The sequence below is a fragment of the Watersipora subatra genome, chromosome 4 (assembly GCF_963576615.1).
Source record: "Watersipora subatra chromosome 4, tzWatSuba1.1, whole genome shotgun sequence".
Classification (NCBI taxonomy): Eukaryota; Metazoa; Bryozoa; class Gymnolaemata; order Cheilostomatida; family Watersiporidae; genus Watersipora; species Watersipora subatra.
In genome coordinates this window covers 28,459,554-28,478,703 of record NC_088711.1, presented here as the reverse complement: position 1 = coordinate 28,478,703, position 19,150 = coordinate 28,459,554, and the positions used below count along the sequence as shown (strand labels likewise).

Sequence of the window (19,150 nt, the reverse complement as noted above, 5' to 3'; positions counted from 1 at the left end):
AACTTACAAGCAATTATAATACCAAAAACATAGAATCGAACCAACAAATTATTTTGTCTTAGAAGAACAAGCGTAGGACCTACCAGGAATGAACCTAGGATGTAAAGAGGTACGGCTTAGAGGAGACGTAGAGGAGACGTGTTCCAACTAGGCTGAACTAGAAGTAACTGCAGACTAATTATCGACTGACAGAGTTTAAATACAGGGAGGCATGAGAGGCGGATGCGCAACACAACGCCACTATTAATTATGAAAGAGCAAATGAAATCTAGCCTGATCGATAGGCCTATGCTTAGATTGCAGGCAATAAACTTGGCAGTCTCTGTCTGTACTCTACGAGGTAACGCATGCTTCGACATATGTTCTGGTATAGCATGCCCTCTTATTGGTTAGTTGCATTACTACGCTTGGCTCAACGAGTGGAAGAGATAATAGAGGAAAGATAATGAAGCAATTACGAGACTAGATAACTCAATATAAAGATATGTAATGAATTAGAGCTGACTGGCACACTAAAAGTAGCTAGTAATGAACTACACGCTAAATTCATTCAGTCTATTCTTATATGGGATTATTCCCTTAATGACTGGTCAAATTCAAGCGATTTGAACAGCTGTCCGTATAGAGTCAGCGAACCATGCTAGCGAGATAAAACTTTTCCATTCTTTGTTTGCACCCAAATACTAAATATTATCATAATTACCGGCTGATTAAACGAGAGACTCCCGGAGAGCTATAGCAGATTAGACACCCGCTACAGATGCTATGAACAACTCGACAAGCTACCGACAGACTGGGTCAGCAAGCTGCCGCATGCGGTTTTCCAGTCTAGAAATCAATGTTCCCCTACTGAACTAACTGCTTACAACAGCCAAGTTCAACCATTCATACCTATCAATCTACAATAGCTTCTCCCACCTATTAACTCTCACCCATCACTCTACCATTAACTCTCACCTATCACTCTACCATTAACTCTCACCTATCACTCTACCATTAACTCTTACCTATCACTCTACCATTAACTCTCACCTATCACTCTACCATTAACTCTCACCTATCACTCTACCATTAACTTTCACCTATCACTCTACCATTAACTCTCATCTACCACTCTATCCTTAGCCATTCGAAAAGTGCAACTAGACAGTTGGTAGAGGGCGTAAAGCGATCTACCTCCTTCATGAAATAGTCCTTATGTTTATTTACATGTAGATGAAAACTTGATGCAAATGCATTTACTATTCTCTCAATTATACATGTAAATTCAACAAAACCTAAAACATCGCAGAAGCTCACAAAACCAATAGCAACCCTGTCTCTTTTACATGTCACTTTCAGTGATACGTGATTATATATGTGCTCCATATCATCACCCTATTGGTTACCTGAGAAACAAATCCATTACAACAGTTTAGCCCCAAAAGAAGAGCTTGAAGCACGGCTTCTGCCGATGCAATGACAGGCATTTACTCATCTACCGTTAACGGAACTTACCCCAACTCAATTACCATGTACCACCACATACTTACACGACTCAGTTACCATGTACCACCACGCACTACTCAGTTACCACGTACTACTCAGTTACCATGTACCACCACGTACTATTCAGTTAGCATGTACCACCACGTACTACTCCTTTACCATGTACCACCACGTACTATTCAGTTAGCATGTACCACCACGTACTACTCCTTTACCATGTACCACCACGTACTACTCAGTTACCACGTACTACTCAGTTACCATGTACCACCACGTACTATTCAGTTACCATGTACCACCACGTACTACTCAGTTACCATGTACCACCACGTACTACTCAGTTACCATGTACCACCACGTACTACTCAGTTACCATGTACCACCACGTACTACTCAGTTACCATGTACCACCACGTACTACTCAGTTACCACGTACTACTCCTTTACCATGTACCACCACGTACTACTCAGTTACCATGTACCACCACGTACTACTCAGTTACCATGTACCACCACTACTCCAACTACCATATTTATCCTCACATGTACCACCACTACTCCAACTACCATATTTATCCTCACATGTACCACCACTACTCCAACTACCATATTTATCCTCACATGTACCACCACTACTCCAACTACCATATTTATCCTCACATGTACCACCACTACTCCAACTACCATATTTATCCTCACATGTACCACCACTACTCCAACTACCATATTTATCCTCACATGTACCACCACTACTCCAACTACCATATTTATCCTCACATGTACCACCACTACTCCAACTACCATATTTATCCTCACATGTACCACCACTACTCCAACTACCATATTTATCCTCACATGTACCACCACTACTCCAACTACCATATTTATCCTCACATGTACCACCACTACTCCAACTACCATATTTATCCTCACATGTACCACCACTACTCCAACTACCATATTTATCCTCACATGTACCACCACTACTCCAACTACCATATTTATCCTCACATGTACCACCACTACTCCAACTACCATATTTATCCTCACATGTACCACCACTACTCCAACTACCATATTTATCCTCACATGTACCACCACTACTCCAACTACCATATTTATCCTCACATGTACCACCACTACTCCAACTACCATATTTATCCTCACATGTACCACCACTACTCCAACTACCATATTTATCCTCACATGTACCACCACTACTCCAACTACCATATTTATCCTCACATGTACCACCACTACTCCAACTACCATATTTATCCTCACATGTACCACCACTACTCCAACTACCATATTTATCCTCACATGTACCACCACTACTCCAACTACCATATTTATCCTCACATGTACCACCACTACTCCAACTACCATATTTATCCTCACATGTACCACCACTACTCCAACTACCATATTTATCCTCACATGTACCACCACTACTCCAACTACCATATTTATCCTCACATGTACCACCACTACTCCAACTACCATATTTATCCTCACATGTACCACCACTACTCCAACTACCATATTTATCCTCACATGTACCACCACTACTCCAACTACCATATTTATCCTCACATGTAACCTACTTGCGTACCTTTAAAGATGAACTTTCACAAAATTTTTGTAGATTTCATCAGAAAGTATCAGTATTTTTCTATCATTTACGATTGTTTTTTATGTTTGAGGAGATCTGATAGCCAGGATGTTTCAGGATGTATCTGTATGACCATTTGAGGTGATCTGATAGCCAGGATGTTTCAGGATGTATCCGTATGACCATTTTAATGGCGATCAAGTTTTATAGACTTCTATCTAGAAACATTCTGGCATTCAGATCACCTCAAACAGCAAAAACAATTGCAAATGACAAACAAATACCGATACTTTCTGATAAAATCTACAAGAAATGTTTGTAAGTTCATCTTTAAGCAAGCATATTTTCATGAATGAGCGACAGAGCCACCCTGATTGTGAGTGTTGAGGGTCAGTCGGCAGCCCTAACTTCTTATCTCAATAATGCAGCTCTGATATCTCTACTGTTTCATCAGCAATCCAGTCTTCAGATTGCAATTATGAATGAAGATGATCATCAACATGGCGGACTTCTAGATTAAAAAGGCAGCGATGTGCACCATTTGCTTACACGGAGCTGGCCACTAGTAGCATGCCTGCCCGGGGAGCCAGATGATGGCTTGCGTACAGTGACCTTCTGAAATTGTTCCTTTCACGTGGCACGGTCAGTATCTCATGCTCTCTAATGAGCCATATAACAACAGTAACTATAAACTGAGAGACGATTTCCTAGGATAAGCGTAATCTGTTACATACCTTGCACGATGGTCGCTACCCGCGTGCTATTATAGGCAGGAATGTTGGACATTTTGAAAACTACTCGCGACTCATCTGACCTAAAAAAAAAGGCAGGTTTAGACCAGCCAGATGTACTAAGGAAATGGAACACAGTAGGTGGTGAGCGATGCTGTTATCCAGGAATGTGGCAGCCATGTAACCATTACACGCATATACCGCTACAACAATCACAACACTCTGTGTCTTCTGCTATGCATCTGATTGGCTCAATAAATTTTGCAGTTGTTTTTTCCATCAAGAGGAAAATGATGGCAATAAAAAAAACAGACATGTTTGATTACAAACGGCAAAATGGAGTTTCTTATTGATTTTGAAATTTGAACCAAATTATCTTACTGACCAGTATACAAACTCGAAAACAGAAACTCTAGTATTATTTCGAAAAAAACACAAAACTCCAAAAATAATATTCCGTAAACAATATTCTAATACTATTCCACGTATTATTTTTAATAACTTTTTTGCGTGAAACAGTGGGCTATGTTTTTATTTATAGCAAAAAAATTCTTGTTAGCCACTGAAATATGTACGTATATACTACAGTTATAGCTGCTACTGAATCAAAGAATTAAGAATTTACATATCTGACATTTACCTTCATCGCGAGCCTTTATTTTAACACATGACAAAACTACCATTTCCGTCGTACTAAAACAACCAATGAGATCCATCAAAATTTAACTATTCAGTTTTAAAATTGCTTTTGGACTCTGATCATTAGAATGCGTTTTAGCAGCACGAATGCATAGATACTCATGTAAGATCACCATTCTATCGGTCGCTTGTCAGCTAAAAGGAAATTAATAGTTTTCCCATAGGAACTTCTTAGACAAAGAGGTGATAGAAAAAATAGAAGCATAATCATGTTGAAGATTAAATGAGCATCAGCAAGAGCAATAGAAGAGTGAAGCTGAGAAGTAATGATAGACACGGCCTCGGCGCGGGTCACAAAGCAGCATAGAGTTGGGCTATTGATTACTGGCTATCTTATAGTTATTAGTCGGGTCCCAGTGGACAAGCCCTCAGTCCGTAGGAAACCTTATGCGTTCTTAAACAAGTTATGATGAAAGAAACAACAAGTTATGATTAGAAACAACCCTGATGTCTCATTATTAGAACTCTCTGCTTGCGACGTCTCAACTAGAATAAATAACTAAGCTTAAATTATCCCATGACCAAACACGAGCAATGCGATTGTTTGGGAGATTTATGATAAATGCATATGTGCACACAACTCCCGAAAAAGTATCCGTTAACGACCGTGACCAAACCCTTGTACGAAAAAACCTTTTCAACAAATTTAACCATTTTTGTGTAGAGTCGTTAAAGTATAATAATAATACAAAATCAAATATAAACCTATTTAAATATGTTACCAAGTCTTTGAAAGGTTACCGCAATATCTTAAAACTAACCCATCTGATCGGATTATACATAAATAGACAGATTAATTCGGCCTAAAATCGAAATAAAAACTTGACAAGCCTATTTTAATCAAAATTAAGACCGGCCAACGAAACGCCGATAAGGCGGTGCGACAGAGAGTAGAACTATTAAGTCGTGCGCATTTCACGAAAAAAACCGTGCACATTTTACCAGTCTATCACATCGTCCAATTAAACAAAGAACAAAAGTTCAAAGTTTGAACAAAAAAATGAAAAGCCTTAGAGTTGGACAATGACAGAATTAATTGTTATTGATATAAATTATTCATTAACACGAATTTTTGGAAACTTCTTTAATGATAACTTGCTATTATGGGTTCGTGAAGTGGTATAGAATAGTGGCGTGGTCAAATGGAGCTGGCGTTCAAATAGAGGTGGTGTTCAAATAGAGGTTACCTTAAAATACAGGTGGCGTTCAAATAGAAGTGGCGTTCAAATAGTGGCGTTCAAATAGACGTGGCGTTCAAATAGACGTGGCGTTCAAATAAAGGTTCTACGGTATTGGGCTATGCTAAGCAAAGAACCCTACTGAATTTTTTTAATCTTTTTAAACAAATACACAATCATGATTTGTTAATGATGTATGTACCATTTGTATGTACTGCTTGCATGTACTGTATGCATGTACTGTATGTATAAATACAAAATAGTACATACAAACAGTACAAACAGTACAAACATACAGGACGTACAAACAGTATACAGTGGAACCTCGGTTTTCGAACGACTCGCAGTTCGAACAAACCGGAGTTCGAACAAAAAATTCACGAAATTCTTGCTTCGTAATTCGAACAAAAATCGGAGTTCGAACGCCGGTTCGACGCGTGAGTGCGTACGTGAGGGTGGGATGCTGAGCGGCGTACGGGTGTAGATCGCTCTCTCCGTGACCAACTGTTGTCGCATTGTCCGAGATTAAACAAATGTGTAGCAAATGGGTCGAGTTACAGAATTTCGTCGAACTCCACCACCCCGATATAGCTGCAGCCACCAGAGTCATCAATGACTTTAATGACACTATCATGAACCACTTCCGAAAAGTGCTAAAAAGAAGGCAGAAGTGTCATTGGATAGATATTTTAAAAGAAAAGAGCATCCTGTAGCCGAGTAAAAAATCATATTCATAATTCTTTTCTTCATCCTTTTTTTTATTTTTACACGTTCATGTTAGCGTAATCTTTCATATGGAAGATTACAACAACGCGAACGTACGATTAGCCTGGGTTACATTTATGTTTATGTTATTTGTGTCTTGCCATTTTGCTTAACATTTTCTGAGATATACATTGCTTTTTATGTGTTGGTCAGCATTTTAATGTGCAATTTCATGCATAAAATAATGTATAAAATACTAAAAAGGTAAACATTCAGGGTGTTGGAACGGATTAAAACTTATATATATTAATTCTAATGGGAAAACCTGTTTCGGATCTCAAACAACTCGGTTTTCGACCAACCTTCTGGAACGGATTGTGTTCGAGAACCGAGGTTGCACTGTATACTATTTGCATGCACTATATGTATGTAATATATGTATGTACTATTTGTATGTACTATTTGTATGTACTGTATGTACGTACTGTATGTACTGTATTTTTGTACTGCTTGTATGTACTGTATGTGTGTATTGTATGTACTTTGTGTATGCATTGTATGAACGATTTGTATGTACTGTCTCTATGTACAGTTTGTATGTACAGTATGTAGGCGTATTGTCTCTGTGTATTGTTTCTGTATGTACTGTCTCTGTGTTCGGTCTGTTATGTACTGTATGTACTGTCTCTGTGTACAGTCTGTATGTACTGTATGTACTGTCTCTGTGTACGGTCTGTATGTACTGTCTCTGTGTACGGTCTGTATGTACTGTATGTACTGACTCTGTGTATGGTTTAACATATCAACGCCATTGCTTAAGTAGCACAAACTAGATCATTGTGTTCAATTTCTAGCAGCATCTAAGTAAAAATATGGTCTTGCCATTTTAAAAGGTGGCCTCCAAACAAAAGGAATCCTAGCTATACATGTAAACTGCTATATTATTAGGCACGCTATTAATCTGTGTTGCTAGTGATTGCTTTGAGCAGTTAGTGTAGACGAGAAATTGATTATATATGCCTCATAATTATAGCAAAATCTTCAACTTCTTTCTAGCTATTAATGCAATTTCCAGCGAATCAATTTAAATGTTACAAAATCTTTGAGCGTGCTCCGTAATAAAACAAGCACAACTACCGGTATTTTACTTCAGATGTATCTCTGTGTCTGCACTGAGCGTCAACACATGAAAGTTCAGCTATGTTTCTACCCAATTTAGTAAAGAGACGACCAAATCGGAGTAAATGTGACTAAACAATGACATATGGTCTGTTATGATGCAATGTGAACCGGAATGTCGGAAAAACTCTGATGGGCTATTTCGCGATGACTGTTTCACATGGTCTCTTTACATAATACCGACATAGTTGATGAGCTGCATATCAACATGCCTTCGCCATCGAGAGCAGATGAAACAATTATTGTATGATGAATTACTCCTTTACGACATCTCAAATAAAAAAGTGCAACCAACAAAAACAGCCGACACAAAGTCTTATTATAATATGTTGTAGAACTATTGTGAACAGTAAAACACAAATGCTTAATTATGAAAGGAGTATAGTTGTAGTCAAATAACATGATGGAGTAACTGAGTTTTAATGGCTTAACAACAGGAGAGATATTTAGAAGTTGCACCAAAGATATGTCAGATCAGTTGCTACACCCTAATATATCACCTCCAAACTAAGATCAATGGTAGAATTCTAAGATGGTGCAGTAGCTATAAAAATCAGAAAACAATGACTAAATGAATTTTACTGTTTTCTTTTTCTTTTATAACAAAAGGCCAATTAAATTATATTTATAGCACAACACTAATTTGTAATAAATGAATAAAAGTTTAGGAATTCAAAAATTCAAATTGATTTCCCATGCACCTTGGCTGACCTTGGCTGACCTTGACTAATAGAAGTTATTCCTGATGCATTACTCTACCATCCTTACTCCATCACACGGAAAAAGAAAAGAAAGAGTACTCCAGATTATATTTATAAAATTTTCACAACATTATTAAGTGATCATTAATATAATCAAAATTAAGAGCCTTTAGCAAAAAGACAGATTTACAAATTGACGTTGTGAGATGCAAGTATGAATGTGTTCGACGCAAGCATTGCCTGCATCTCATTGGCTAGGTCTGATATCACTAAGGGTAAGTGTTACATTTTCAAAAGTTCAATGGAAAGCCCACCACTTCAAAAATTCTTTTTGTACCAAATATCTCTATCTTTGAAAATAATGTTTAAAAATTGTTTAAAATATAAAAAGTACCATATATATATATATATATATATATATATATATATATATATATATATATATATATATATACATAACATTGTGGAGGAACCATCAGCAAGCATGCTAGGCCATCTAATGCCTCAGCATGATGCTCTTTGCCTGACTTGGAAGCAAGCAGTAAAACATCTGCCCAATCAGCAACTCAGCAAAGAAAGAGAGACACTGGCAGTCTAGATATTCTTTGGTAGTTAGCACAAGACAAATGTCTATTTCAAGCAGGAGTAATATCCTCCAAGTAGTGTGCCGTAGTAATTACACAAGTATTTACTTACAGAAGTATTTACTCTCACAAGTATTTACAATCATTCAGTAATAGCGTAAACATTAGCCTTATAACCTTCTGATGTACTAAAAACTAATTTCAGCAACGGAAGTTTTTTACTCTCTTCACAAAAAATATCTATTTAGCAAGATACACCATTTCGTTCAAGTAAATGGCATTTGCGGTCACAACTAACCAAATATCAAATTCGAGTTGATCGCGTTTAAAAGGCTTCAAAATTTATCTCACTGGTAGTACGACAAGCAGTTGACAGTGTCACAAACTGGAACATGATAGGGTAGCAACAGATGGACTACTCACTTGACATTTGTGAAGGTCTTTCTCTCCAAGTCAAGTCTGTCAGCTATGAAATCTAGGAGAGAGCGAGCCTGGCTGTCACTCAAACTAAAGATAAAAATAAATTGCTTTTGAAGAATTAGCCAAAGGCAGCACCAATCAGTGGTGCAAAGAAGCAGATTTTACGGGTTTAAAAGTGCCGATTATTACGAGACGTATGATCATCCAACCCTCTATTTTTAGTAGCGCAATGATTCACTAGCCTGTTACTTTCATACAACATATAGCTTCGCAGTTGTCTCATATTTCCTTTGACATCCAAATTGTACAGCTACATCCAAACTGTACAGATACATTTAGACTGTACAGCTACATCCAAACTGTACAGGTACATCCGGACTGTACAGCTACATCCAGACTGTACAGATACATCCACACTGCACAGATACATCCAGACTGTACAGATACATCCAGACTGCACAGATACATCCAAACTGTACAGATACATCCAGACTGTACAGCTACATCCAGACTGTACAGCTACATCCAGACTGTACAGATACATCCAGACTGTCCAGCTACATCTGGACTGTATAGATACATCCAGACTGCACAGATAAATATTACGAGTGTCGAATCAAGCTTCAAGTCTTTTAAGGATGGGTTTGTGGAAGGTTCAAAATTGTTCAGAATTGAACAAGTAAACTAGATAAAATATTCCCATAAGAATAGAAGATAATTTACAGTATTTGATTGATCAAATAGCCTAAGAGCCTGCAATAGCTCTTTAATGAGTACTGCAGATAACCAAACATTCCATAAAATCAAATGAATGAGTTAATTAACATGTGTTAATAAAGCAATCATTGACGAAGTTGCGTCTGTATTGTTAATTTACCTTGAAGACACGGAAAGTCTCAAGTTGGAATAGCTAAGTTGTGTAGAAAGTCTCAAGTTGGAATAGCTAAGTTGTGTAGAAAGTCTCAAGTTGGAATAACTAAGTTGTGTAGAAAGTCTCAAGTTGGAATAGCTAAGTTGTGTAGAAAGTCTCAAGTTGGAATAACTAAGTTGTGTAGAAAGTCTCAAGTTGGAATAGCTAAGTTGTGTGGAAAGTCTCAAATTGGAATAGCTAAGTTTTGTGGAAAGTCTCAAGTTGGAATAGCTACATGTAAGTTGTGTAGAAAGTCTCAAGTTGGAATAGCTAAGTTGTGTAGAAAGTCTCAAGTTGGAATAGCTAAGTTGTGTAGAAAGTCTCAAGTTGGAATAGCTGAGTTGTGTAGAAAGTCTCAAGTTGGAACAGGTAAGTTGTATGACTAGTAAAGTGTAAACTATCTTAGCTTAGCTGTCTTTTATCCGTTTACTGTAATCACCCAAATATAATGCTCCTGTTTGTGTCCCAAATTTTATCATCAAAAGTTGAAGTATTATAAATTACTCAAGTATGTGAAAATCTCTAATGTGCAAAATCAACTTCCGTGTAACAGAAAACCAATTAATAAAACAAATTTATTAATAGGTTTGTGTTAGGTGTTTTATCAATCAGTAAAATCTAGGGAAGGAAACTGCAGATTTACAAGTTATATATTAATAATCTATCAAATGTTGCAAATGCACATTCAAAAACAAGTGACATTTAAACAATGTTCATAATACTTGCAAAAACCAAAATAAAAACATTAAAAAGATTTATTTAGTATGGCTAGCTTCTTGGCTTCCGCTACCAGTTATCTGACTGTTGCTTTCACTTTGACTCACTTCAGCCTCTGGTTTTTCAAATTCTCCGTTACTGTTTTCTGATCTGAAATCTTCTTCACTGCTGAACCAATCGATAGTATCGTCCAAACAAATTTTTTAGTGGAGCGGAAACTTTTACGGGAAGCTATTTTTGAGTACTTGTCACGGAACATAAACTATTATCAAGGGCACAGATTGCCCATACACACTGGTATTAGTCTTAAAATAGTAGTACAGAATGAAGAAAATGGAACTTTTTATGAAAAATAAACTTTTGCTCAAAACATCTGAAAATTTTTTCAACAAAAAACCTGAAAACTTAGGCGAATATAATATTTGTCAAAGCGCGTCAAAAAAGACGAGTTGTTTGATTTAAAAGTGGGGGAGTATTATACATAAGCATTATACCTGGTTGATTACAGTACTTAGGTGAGCATTATACCTGGTTGATTATAGTACATAGGTAAACATTATATCTGGGTGATTACAGTACATAGGTAAGCATTATACCTGGCTGACTACAGTACATAGGTAAGCATTATACCCGGGTGATTACAGTACATAGGTAAGTATTATACCTGAGTGATTACAGTACATAGGTAAGCATTATACCCGGGTGATTACAGTACATAGGTAAGTATTATACCTGGGTGATTACAGTACATAGGTAAGCATTATACCCGGGTGATTACAGTACATATGTAAGTTTAACATTTTTTTAACACTTTTACTTTAATTTTCACATTTAGTACAGCATTAGTATGTACATTTAGTATGTACAGCATGTAATCACAGGATTAAGAAATTTCTGTTACTGTTATTTACAAAATTTGAACGGCATATGTTCATATGTCAAAAACTTTTTAGCCGTTTGAATTTTAAGTTATAAGTTGAAAATTTTCCATGTTAAGCCCATGGCCTATCCAAAGCTTCCAAGGCGAACACATCTCATCTGGAGTAATCAAAGTTTGTAGAACGTGACCACACACGACGTAATGGAATAAAAAAATTAATGCCTTTCTAGCTATTTCTGCGGATAGTTGAGGGGTTCCATTTGTTATACTCTGAACCACCATTAAAATGATAATTTGTGGCGGAACAAAATAAATATTTGCAATGGTTAATAATATAATAATATATTGTCCAATCTAGCACTGGCGTTGATTACCGCTGATCCAACGAAATTCAGCGTAAGTGAAGCCTTAGTTCCTTCAGTTGCCTGTCCCAGCCAAAGATTCTGATGGCAAAAGTGTTACTTCACTTATGAAGTGGCCACAAATTAAATCATTGTAAGTAGAGGTTTAACTGTATAAAAAGAGAAGACGATTGTTTGCAACAGAATGAATGACGCTTAGACTAGTCAAACAAGTCAAGGAGGTAGGGGCTAGGTAGGTGCTACTGACAGCTACCCGATGACTTATTATGCATAAAGTTATCCACATGATGGAAGAGTCTAGATCAATGCAAATATTCGATCACAATGCTAGTTTTTGGAACGCGCTTATCTCTTTAGCGCCTTACAGCTTGCTTTTCTGTTAAAAACCTGCACATGAAGGCCTGCCTGCACCACCTTCACCGTCTGACCACTCATAGACATAAAAATTCGATTGCTGGTCAATAGGCAGAGAATCGTGATTCTAATGAATAGTTACATAGTACTCACGGTTTATCCAGCTTTATCCAAACATAAGCGGTGTCTAGTAGGGACAAGGGAGTGTTATCTTTAGCCTCAGGCACGTCAGTCAGCTCAGGTTCCTTGTCAGATGCCTCTACAAGCCTCTCACTCTTTACAACACTCGCTGACTTCTTATCGACTAGAAAAAGTGTGACAAAAGAAGCTGTGAATCCACTTAGACCCACATCAACACATCAGACAACGCATAAATATCTCAACCACATGAATACAGCTTCAAAACTAACTAGATCACGCTGTTTTACTCACTCATGTCAAACATCCTTTGGTAAGTTACTAACCAAGAAAGCCTTTCCATGAGCTTTTGTGTTTAAAATCAACATCAAAGCTACTTGAGCATCATAGAATAATTCTATAGATTACGATCTATAGATTATGCCTCATCTTTTTATGAATTATAGACAGATAACGATGAAATCCATGCCAATAAAATCGCATCCTTCGGGTGCAATATCAATCGTGTTCCTATTTAGAAGCGTGTGAGAGGTGGGGTCATCAAGTGCTCAATCACAATGTATATGAGAATAGAAGCACAAAAGAGACTGATATCACACCAGTTTCTAACACGGCTTAATCGAGAAAATTAATGATTTTCTATCTTTAATGCGAAGTTCCCCCTGACGCCAGACAGCTTCTAGAGATCTGGCATTATTTCTCCCATGCTGCAGGATATAACCGAGCCTGCCAACCCTTGTCTCCTGCATAGATGGCAAGTTATAAATGCACATTAAGCTAGAGAGGTATCCAAGATAGAGAGATGTGTGTAAGAGATGCAGCTTGTATGCCTATCATAAATCAAGTCATTCTAATAGTTTCTTAAGGTCATGTTGTGGCCAGAGTGATTGACAACACCAACCGTATTGCTCGATCTCCTCCTGCTCCATCAGCTTCAACTCATCTGAGATATGCTCTCCTACGTGTTTGTCAGCTTTCTCACCAGCACCTGCGACCAAGTGACAGAATGTTAGAGTTCACACTAGCCGCCTCTTTCACAACAAATCTAACACTTCTTTCTCTTGATTATAAAACTCACATCTAGGACATTTTTTAGAAACAGCTGGATGCCTTTAGCGTTATGACATTGGCACCGAGGTATAAGTGCTACATACACTGAGATGCGTGCTAATTTCTCTATTAGGGCAATTGTGGGTGAGGTGAAACCATAGACCTATTAACTATACGTATAGTTAATAGGTCTATGGGTGAAACGGACAGAAATATAATTTAACCTTAAAATATATTCATGAATTAAAGTAATTTTTTCTTTTATAACATAACAGCATTTGCTCTTAAAGACAGACGAACGCAATGGCTTACATGGGTGAGCTACATGCTTATACTTGGTCTCCGCACTTAGGCATTTCATTGATCTTTGAAGATGATCAATACAGCATGAACTGGCGGGCCTAGCGTGTGTTAACACCAGCCAACAACTTTTACATGTTGATTCGCTCATTGCTCTTTGTGAGAGAGCTTTATAGCATGTCTTCAGTGTACAGTCATACCGTGGTGAATCTCCTCAGACTGAGCAGCCGTTTGCTAACATTGTAAATTATTCAATACTTTATTAGTTCTGCTGCGACTCTCACCGACTCTCACCGTGAGCATAGTTGCAATTAGAGCAAAATTGTAGGATTAGCAAAATGAAGAATAACAATAGCAACAAGAGAAGACAACACCTAATGAAGAGGTTAATATATCATACTTTGTAAAATTAGCATGAATATGGTAATTGTGGGGCCCATTCAAACTAACTTTCGCATTATGATTAAATCAACCCGCCAAGCGCTACTGAGAAAGCCATAAGAGAAGAGTTTTAGCCGTCATGAATACGAGCCTCAAATGGGAATGTAAAACAATGCACACCCCTTGTTTTTACTTTAAAAGACAGTAACTGTTGTTTTTGTTCATAATCATAAATTCTATGAATCTTTTGCTATGAATTTTTTTAATTTTTCACAAATGATGATTATATGATTTATGAATATAAGTTCACAAATTCTATGAACTATTCCATAGTTCACAAAAATAATGACACTGAAGAAAAAAGATACATGTACATGTAATTATGTATCAGCCCCAGAGCATTGAATGCAACAGTGTCTAACAGATAATGTATATCATATAGGGTAGATAAATATCCTCTTTAGGTGGTATTTTCATAGAACTGTAACAGATTAATTTGTACTTAGTTATTTTATATAGGAAATAGTGCCTTGAGACACGAGTAAATTGCTATGCAAGCTCAGTCCCAGAATGCATTAGGCTAGTATGTCAAGGTATGACTGTATTCAGAAAGATAGCTCAATACCTATCAGTTGCAAGATTCAGTGTTTTGACATTTTACCTCCAATGTCGCACATTTTCAAACTAGCTATAGTGGACCTCGAAATACGACATTAATTCAGTGTTGATAGTTTCGGTGTTGGCATCAGAAGGCGAAAATGTCACATAAGGGGTATAATAAATTTTCCCTTTCGCTTACTTTTCACTAATTTTCGTTTGACTCATGCAATATCAAGCGTTTACGAAACAAGAAGATTGCTGAACTGAGGGAGAGAGCAAGCATCGTATTTCTTTCAGCCGTTGTGGGAAGGATTTCGGCGAATAGCATATCAGCATTTTCGCTATTCCGACATATTTAGCACACCAACCGCCATATGTGAATTTCGAGAGAAATCTTGGTTGATGTCGTATGGCAAAAACAATGGCTTAACGGTGAGACGAAAAAACATCGTGTTCCACATCGTAAGGCGAATAAACCGTAAAACAGGGACGTCGTAACCTGGGGTGAACTTGGAAGCAACGCAAAATGGCTAGTTAGTGACGAGCCAACTCGAATGAGGAGCATATGTCTAATTTATTCTAACATTCTTTAACAAATCGAAATAAATTATACGGAAGCTTGATTATAAACTGAGCTCGCTCATCAGCATACATAGAAATGTTCAAATGGTACAAAACATGTGAGTTGGACACTACATGGGAATAAATCTACGAGAGGACAACGTGTGGACAAGAGACCGCAAAGGTTGAAATGCAGATGCAAAGCGCTCCGGTGGGAATAGCAGCATGAGTTTTATGCGCTGGATGAATAAGTATTACTATATTTGAAGGCTCTGCTGAAGAACACAAAATCAATGGTGCCAACTATCATCTAATAGACGACATCTGTCGATGCAGTAACTCATGCTCTCTCTAATACAGAGCATGAAGAAGCATGAAATTAAAATAGAATAGCCTAAAGGGATGAGATGCTTGCCCAGCCTTACTATGAAAATTAGCGACCAGAGGAATAAAGGAGAGACAATCGTTCTGCAATTTATATCATCAGCTTCAATGAAATGAGGAGACAGCACTTTGCTACATCAGCACTGCTTTTATTCTATAAACTTAGCATTTTATTATTATGATATTGTTACGATAATATTATGATATTATAATAATATCATGATAATATTGTAATATTATTATGATATTATAATATTATTATAATATTATTATGATATTATTATGATATTGTTACGATATTATTATGATATTATAATAATATCATGATATTGTAATATTATTATGATATTATAATATTATTATGATATTATTATGATATTGTTACGATATTATTATGATATTATAATAATATTATAATAATATCATGATATTATTATAATATTATTATAATATTATTATGATATTATTATAATATTATTATAATATTATTATGATATTATTATAATATTATTATAATATTATTATAATATTATTATGATATTATTACGATATTGTTACGATATTATTACGATATTACTATGATATTATTATGATATTGTGTAGTTTTGTATACATTGATATACATTAGGTTAGCGTTTCCACATAGACTTTCTCATTCGAATAACATATAGAATGGAAATGTCTGCATTACTAAAAAGCTTGCTAGATAGGGATGTGTATGGTATTCTCTCAAGTCTATACGCAGCTGATACTACAACGTTGACATCGTGAATTCTAGCCAAGGCCTGCGTTTCATAACTGTAAAGCCTCAGTTCCTATAATTAATTCAGTTTAAATAATCTGTAATCCCCATACTACATGCAAATACTCAGTTGAGTTTGGACGTTGTAGATAAATGCTGACACTTGAAGCATCTGAGCAAAAGCTAGTGCCTACATTACTTTTTTTATTCACAGAAAACAGATTCCCATCAGATGTTAGATTTGCTAGTTTTTGAGAATTGTAAAGGAACTAAAATCTCTCCAACTTAAAAGATCATTTTACTACGAGTACTAAAGTAAATTAAAGGCATTATATAAAGGAATTATATAGAGACATTATATAGAGACATTATATAGAGGCATTATATAGAGACATAATATAAAGGAATTATATAGAGACATTATATAGAGACATTATATAGAGGCATGATATAGAGACACTATATAGAGGCATTATAAAGAGACAGTATATAGAGGCATTATATAGAGGCATTATATAGAGACATTATAAAAAGGCATTATATAGAGGCATTATATAGAGGAATTATATAGAGGCATTATATAGAGGCATTATATAGAGGCATTATATAGAGACATTATATAAAGGAATTATATAGAAACATTATATAGAGACACTATATAGAGGCATTATAAAGAGACAGTATATAGAGGCATTATATAGAGGCATTATATAGAGACATTATAAAAAGGCATTATATAGAGGCATTATATAGAGGAATTATATAGAGGCATTATATAGAGGCATTATATAGAGGCATTATATAGAGACATTATATAAAGGAATTATATAGAAACATTATATAGAGACACTATATAGAGGCATTATAAAGAGACAGTATATAGAGGCATTATATAGAGGCATTATATAGAGACATTATAAAAAGGCATTATATAGAGGCATTATATAGAGGAATTATATAGAGGCATTATATAGAGACATTATATAGAGGCATTATATAGTGGCATTATATAGAGGCATTATATAGAGGCATTATATAGAGGAATTATATAGAGACATTATATAGAGGCATTATATAGAGGCACTATATAGAGGCACTATATAGAGGCATTAAATTAGAGGCATTATATAGAGGCATTATATAGAGGTATTATATAGAGGCATTATATAGAGGCATTATATAGAGGCACTATATAGAGACATTATATAGAGGCATTATATTGAGACATTATATAGAGACATTATATAGAGGCATTATATAGAGACATTATAGAAAGGCATTATATAGAGACATTATATAGAGACATTATATAGAGGCATTATATAAAGGAATTATATAGAGACATTATAAAGAGACAGTATATAGAGGCATTATATAGAGGCATTATATAAAGGCATTATATAGAGGCATTATATAGAGGCACTATATAGAGGCACTATATAGAGGCATTAAATTAGAGGCATTATATAGAGGCATTATATAGAAGTATTATATAGAGGCATTATATAGAGGCATTATATAGAGGCACTATATAGAGACATTATATAGAGGCATTATATTGAGACATTATATAGAGACATTATATAGAGGCATTATATAGAGACATTATATAGAGACAATATACATTATTGCCCCTATTATCAGCTCGCCAACAATCTGTGCATAACCAAACAGAAATTTGGCTGGTCATAGAAATAGCTGCCCAACTATTTCCAATATTTAAATGCTGTGAATCCTTGTTTATGCTTTCAATAACTATCGGTCATGAGTGCAGTGCATTAGCTGATGAGTGTAGCCTACTTATTGACTGGAAGTACTTAATGATACAAGTATTTGTTTGAATATAACCGTTTAGCCTTGGAAACAATTGTTAGCCTCATTTCCTTTTAAAAATCAGTAAAATATCGAATTTAAAGTCAATAAGAGACTCGGCATCATCAGGTGAGGTAAATGCCATCAAGTGAAGTAAGTGCCTTCAAGTGAGGTAAGTGCCATCAAGTGAGGTAAGCGCCATCAAGTGAAGTGAGTGCCTTTAAGTGAGGTAAGTGCCGTCAAGTGAAGTACATGAGGTAAGTATTATGGAGTGAAGTAAGTGCCAGCACATGAGACAATTGACATTGAGTTAGGTCAATGTTATCAAGCAAGGTGAGGGGTATCAGGCGAGGTAAGTGTCAACAAGTGCGGTATATGCTATCAAGTGAGACTAGTATGATAAAGTGAGGTACGTGCCATCAGAGAAAATAAGTATCATGGTAAGAGATTAGCATCACCAAGCTAGGTAAGTGACAGTGTGGGTGGTAAATGTTATTAAATACCCCAAGTAAGATAATCGGCATCATGTAGTGAGCTAAATGTCATTGAGTTGTGCTAGTGTCATTGAGCGGTGCTAGTGTCATAGAGCTGTGCTAGTGTCATAGAGCTGTGCTAGTTTCATAGAGCTGTGCTAGTGTCATAGAGCTGTGCTAGTGTCA

At 36.1% G+C, this 19,150-nt stretch overlaps 1 protein-coding gene across 2 annotated transcripts in view; it reads right to left on the bottom strand.

The window, feature by feature from the left end:
• LOC137393302 (receptor-type tyrosine-protein phosphatase N2-like) overlaps positions 1-19,150 on the bottom strand; it is a 79,397-nt gene that overhangs the window by 16,042 nt on the left and 44,205 nt on the right. For both annotated transcript variants that reach the window (XM_068079789.1, XM_068079790.1), the window contains 4 exons: positions 13,563-13,649; positions 12,677-12,827; positions 9,304-9,387; positions 3,838-3,917 (listed from right to left, as the gene is read on the bottom strand). In XM_068079789.1, coding sequence (XP_067935890.1) covers positions 3,838-3,917; positions 9,304-9,387; positions 12,677-12,827; positions 13,563-13,649 — 402 coding nt within the window. The remainder of the gene's footprint in view (positions 1-3,837; positions 3,918-9,303; positions 9,388-12,676; positions 12,828-13,562; positions 13,650-19,150) is intronic.